The following is a 5247-nucleotide window of genomic DNA, read 5'->3' on the forward strand; positions in this document are numbered from 1 at the left end:
AAACGCATTCCACACAGCCATTTAAAAGGAAAAAATATTAACTACAAAAACATTTTGCCACCCAAAATGTGAAACACATATTTGTTATGGTGAAATCAATCATACCTAAATAGGCACCCAGTCTCCAGGGAAGCCCCCTTTGAAGTGCTGTACATGACTCAGAACACACAGTTTTCACTCGGGCAGAAATATCAATTTGGGGTTTAAATGAAGGCTGTAAATGTAGTCATGGCCACACACATGGGGGGGGGCTGTAATGGAACAAGGACTCCCTATGTGAGACTGTGAGGCCGGTCCATGAAAGAGCAACATTAAGTCCTGTCCTGGGCTGGCGAGGACATTCCTGAGATAACTGACAGAGTCTAGCAGCTCCAAGGAGTCACTAAAGGAAGAGGGAGGCAGGTCCGCAAGTCTCTGACCATCAACATACAGGCCTACACGACGAGACTGCTCAAGATTTAAGTGGTTTGATCCAGGCTTTCTGGGTGGATGGTCACATATTACAGATTCTGTACACAGAAGTTCTCAAAGTCACGATATAAACATTAAATGTGATTCTATAAACAGATAAAAAACCTCTTCGAAGTGGGGTTCTTATCAAATCCAAGTGCAGATAAGAAAGGATCGCATTTTCAGTTTCATTTTCTAAACATTATTCTGCAGGGGGCTGATAAATATTCCAGCAACAATTCAAGGTCTGTAACAGCATGTGCAGTAAAATGCAAACCATGAAACTATAGGTTTACAGGCTTGCGGTCTGTTGGTGTGATTAAAGCAGACCCAAGGCTTTATTAATCTCTACCATCTTGAGAGTCTGACAGCTCCTGCTGTATTCCTGGTTGCAGCTACCAAGGGTGCCAGAACATATGAACACCCCCAGAGGCTCATGCAGCAATTCAGTTAAACCTGTCAGGAGGTCGGCTGACTAAGCAGAAACCTTGTGGACTTGGCTGGTCAATGACTCCCCCCAACAAACAAAGTTTCATTGTAACACAGATTATGTTCATAACAGAGTAAAGTCCACTGGGAAACTAATCAAGATTGTCTTTATACAGAAACTGAAAGTCAGTTTACTTCTGCCACTTGTGCTGCTCTGAGATCAGTGTAGGAGAAGTGCTTGTCTGAGTTACACTGAGCCTGTAAAACCTGTTCACATTGAGCCCCAAAGGGGAAGCGTGTCAGGGCGGAAGAGACACACACACACATAGATACATAAACACTATAAAATGCATTGAGTAACTATAAAAAATGAGACTCTCTCTTTCTACAAAGAGAAAGGTTCTGGAGAGGATTGCCCTAAGGCCTACTTACTGAACAAGGTAACCCGAGAAGGGGCCAAAACCTCCAGGGAGCATCTACCTATGCTCCTCTGACTCACTACCAGGCTGACTGCAAGGAGGAGAAAGGACTGGGCTACTTTGTCAACAGCTAATGTAATATGGAGACATATACCACATTTCTATTTAACATGTGATTTAGTTAGTATTTTGATGCATTGCAATGATGTGAGTTCCAACATAATAATATTAAATCAAAGACACATTTCAATACTGACGGGATCCATAAATTCTAACTTAAATTCTGAATCTTGAATCTGAAACTTCCCATTGTCCTCTTTGTTCTTATTCCTTTAAATCGTGGCTTGACTACCTAATCAGGACTGCGGTGGAACAGACACACCCTTTGTAAAGACAGGAATGATGCAGGAACCACACAGAGCGGGGAGGAGGAATGGAAAGGAGTAGTAGAAGGAGGATGGGTGGGGTGAAGGTTTAGATTTGAGCTTCTTCCAGGGAACTGGGTGCTAAACAGACCGGCTGGTTAGAGTCTGTAAAAACTCTTCTGCCAATAATCCCAAGGAATTACATTTGTGAAGCTCCTGTACTGTAATTAATGTATGTGTACATACTTGAATGGGGCAAAACATTTACCCGCCACTGCACAGAACTGTGCACAATCCCAGGTAGCGGTACCCCCTTGTTGCAATCCTGCCTCGGGAGGCTCGTCTATTGAAATTATCAATTTTAAATTGTAGGAAAATTATGAAAAACAATATTAAAAAGCTGTAAAGACAAGCATTGCCAATTTCTATAAGGCAAGGGGGCTACGGGAGGATAAATCTTTATTCCTAGCTGAAATGAGCTAATTGCAGAAAAACCTGTATCAGTGTTTATACCAGCTGATAAATGACAATTAAAAAAAGAAAGGGAGAGACGGGGCTCCTTTAATCATGTTATGAGTGTTGTTGTTGCAAAGTTTGTCAACCAGAGGGCACTCTGCAACAAGTCTGTAAACACAACGGTGTTAAAAAGGCAGGAAAATGCAGTGCGCTTGCGTATACAACAGGGTGTTTGAGGCACCACCATTTCTGTTGAAAAAAACATTTTGCTATGTTTTGTCAGCACTGAACTCAGCCCTGATTAAACACCACAAAACCACAGAAGTAAAGAAGAACCACTTCTGTTCAAAGTACTATTTATGACACCACTTTAGGGACAACTTCAACCTCTCCAACCACTGATGAAGACCGTGTGATATGATCAAAGCTCCGGAAAAAGCTGGTAAGTGGAACCTGAATTGGGTTTGTTGTCAAACTACAATTCAAATTAATTAAACATTTCAAGTTAATTCTTGACCTTTTAAAATAGTAGTTTGACAACATAAACCCAATTCAAGGTGCACAAGACTGTGAAAGTGCTGAAAGCTCCTGACAAAGGGTAGCAGGTGGACCCTGATTTGGAATTGTTTGGACAAAAATTCAAACAAATGGTATAAAGACCGGGTCCAGTAGAAAGTTCCGATCCTATTTTTAAATTATATTTCAATAAAATACAGAGGAAGGACAAAGATACACAGTCACAAGTCAAGTCTCTTGGCTATGAAGTCAAGACTGACAAGTCCCGAGTCAAGTCCCAAGTGAAGACCGACAAGTCTGTACCTGCTATGGTGAGATGCAAAAAATATAAACTAAAAAGTGAACTGCAAAATGTGTCAAAAGTGGTGCGTTCAATTGATCATAACATGATAAACTCTGAGTCTGAGACTCTTTGCAGCTTACCGGGGGTCTCCTTTGTTCATGCTGGTGATGGCTGGATGCAGAACTGTCTGATTCCCCTCCATCTCCACCACACATTTTGTCTTTAGGTCTTTTTCTGGATTGAGAGAGAAGTCAATGAGAAAAGGGATGTATTTTTAATGATAACATGAAAATGCAATACTATCAATGCCAGACTGCTGACAAATGAATTGGGCTAAATGTAGTCACTTTTAGACCTAAGAAATCGTAATGGACTGTTTAAATAATTTAAAGAGCACGTATGCACTTGGCATCATAATGTTAGTCACTGACACAACTCTCATCACAGAATAACAGGTGGCATACACTGCGTGTGAGCGTGCGCCAGCTCCTTGTGATCGGAACACAAACAGCTCAGCATGAAGAGGCAGGAAATAGTTTTATTAATGGTGATTCATCCAGGACTCGCCTGTGCAAACATTACTACCAGTTCACCCCTCCCTGAGCAGACAGTAAGGAAAAGTTGGGACGCAGCTTCTCTTCCTCATTCCTACATACAGCAGAAGGTTTTAAAGGCGGAGAGTGCTGGAACTTCCTGTCAGAACAGGAATTAGGGCATGCGTGTCTTGAGATTTTCCTCTGTTGCTCTTAATTTTGAAAGGCATATTTGTCGTTTCAAAAATCTTTGTAGAAAGCCAACAGGAAAGGTGATTTATTACATGAAATTAAAGGAAGTTCAAGGAATTGTTGTTGTTCAGCAAGACAAAAGCCAGTCAGCTGACACTCCAACCCTGCTCAGCTGTTATTGAAGATAATAAGGCCAGTGAAAGTGCATTGCACATGTCACTGTGCATGCATTATAGATCAGTTTTCTGCCAGGATATGATGTCACTGTCCCTTCCATATTTTTCCATCTCCGCTCCCACAGCATTCCTGCCAAAACGTCTCAAAAGAGGGACAAAACGGACCTTTTCAGAGTTTCAAAAACGAACTCAAGAATGAAGTCTTCTATTGTTTGTTGGAAAGCTACAAATAAACCCTGGCTTCGCAAACAGAAAGAGCGCTGCAGTGCTGCCCTTGGAGCTGGGCACCCTTTGTTCGACCTGTGAAAAACAGACTAATGAGTGACTGTGTGGTCCAACTCATAACTGCTGTAAGTGACAGACAGTCACAGGGTCGGTGTGAAACAGCACTCACCTCTCCTGTTCACGGGCCGCACACGAACAGCGACCTTTACATTGGAGTCACTGAGGCTGTTGTCATCCATGGTGCCACCTGACCTGTGGTACACGAATGAATGGACACAAGGAAAAAAATTTGCAATCTGTGTGTACTTTAAACGAAACGTTCGACATGTTAAAAGACCATCTTATTTTCCCGGACTACACCTGAACACATCCTTTAATTTTCCCACCGCAGCTTCATTGCACGAGACACAAGTCTCTATAAATAAAAACATAGTAAGCTACCTACTCCTGCTTACTATTATAATATTCATACTTAAAACCAGCCCCAAGAAGATTGTAAAAACTTCCTCAAAGACATAGCAAACTAAAGTACAAACTATATTGTTAAGAGCAGTGGACAGACCGTGTGAAAGGTTGCGCAGTAGTTTCCCTGTCCGACGCCCACAGGCACCTTGAAGAGTGTAGACTGTGTACAGCAGCTAGCCTGGGACGCTAACAGGAGCTGGATAACAGCAAACACACAGAGAGAGGTCACATATTTTCATAATGGCAGCTGATAAATGTTACTGACCCCAGTACACTGTGCCGTGTAACACTAATTACCATCTGTAAGTCTAAAACCACTTACAGTTCATTCCGTCGGCTCTTCCACCTGTTGCATTTCCTGAAACGTCCCGCAGAGATCAGTCAAGCCATGTCAACTCGCAGCTAAAGGGATTTGCTGTGAGATTTAGTGAGATTCCAAGTTCCCCAGTTGCGCTCTGCTCCGCACACGCTTGCACAATTGATTGGAGAGGGAATTCAGCGCCGCGGCGTGGATCCACATGCATTACAAGTCTGTGTTTTTCCTCCGAAGGAGATTTGTCCTAAATATGTTAAGAACAATTAAATAAAATATCATACGTTTATGCTAACTAGACTGATACGACAAGGGTAAAACTGTTTTACACTCGGAAACTATTAGAAATGTAAATAATTGGCAGTTTAATACGAGAAACTGCTCGTTTGCGTCATTTTACGACACTTTCAATTAACTTACGATAG

The 5247-nt window shown here is 42.0% G+C and overlaps 1 protein-coding gene across 1 annotated transcript in view; it reads right to left on the minus strand.

Annotated features, from left to right (window-relative positions):
• LOC119908994 (kinesin-like protein KIF13B) overlaps nt 1–5004 on the minus strand; it is a 42038-nt gene extending 37034 nt beyond the window's left edge. Inside the window, 4 exon segments of the mRNA XM_038726992.1 lie at nt 3059–3152; nt 4214–4296; nt 4607–4705; nt 4832–5004. Of these exon segments, the coding sequence (XP_038582920.1) occupies nt 3059–3152; nt 4214–4283 (164 nt within the window). The 5' untranslated portion in view covers nt 4284–4296; nt 4607–4705; nt 4832–5004.
• Nucleotides 5005–5247: the final 243 nt, after the last annotated feature.

Source organism: Micropterus salmoides, unplaced genomic scaffold, assembly GCF_014851395.1.
Source record: "Micropterus salmoides isolate LMB-PRFRI ecotype aquatic unplaced genomic scaffold, ASM1485139v1 Ms_hic_scaffold_18, whole genome shotgun sequence".
NCBI lineage: Eukaryota > Metazoa > Chordata > Actinopteri > Centrarchiformes > Centrarchidae > Micropterus > Micropterus salmoides.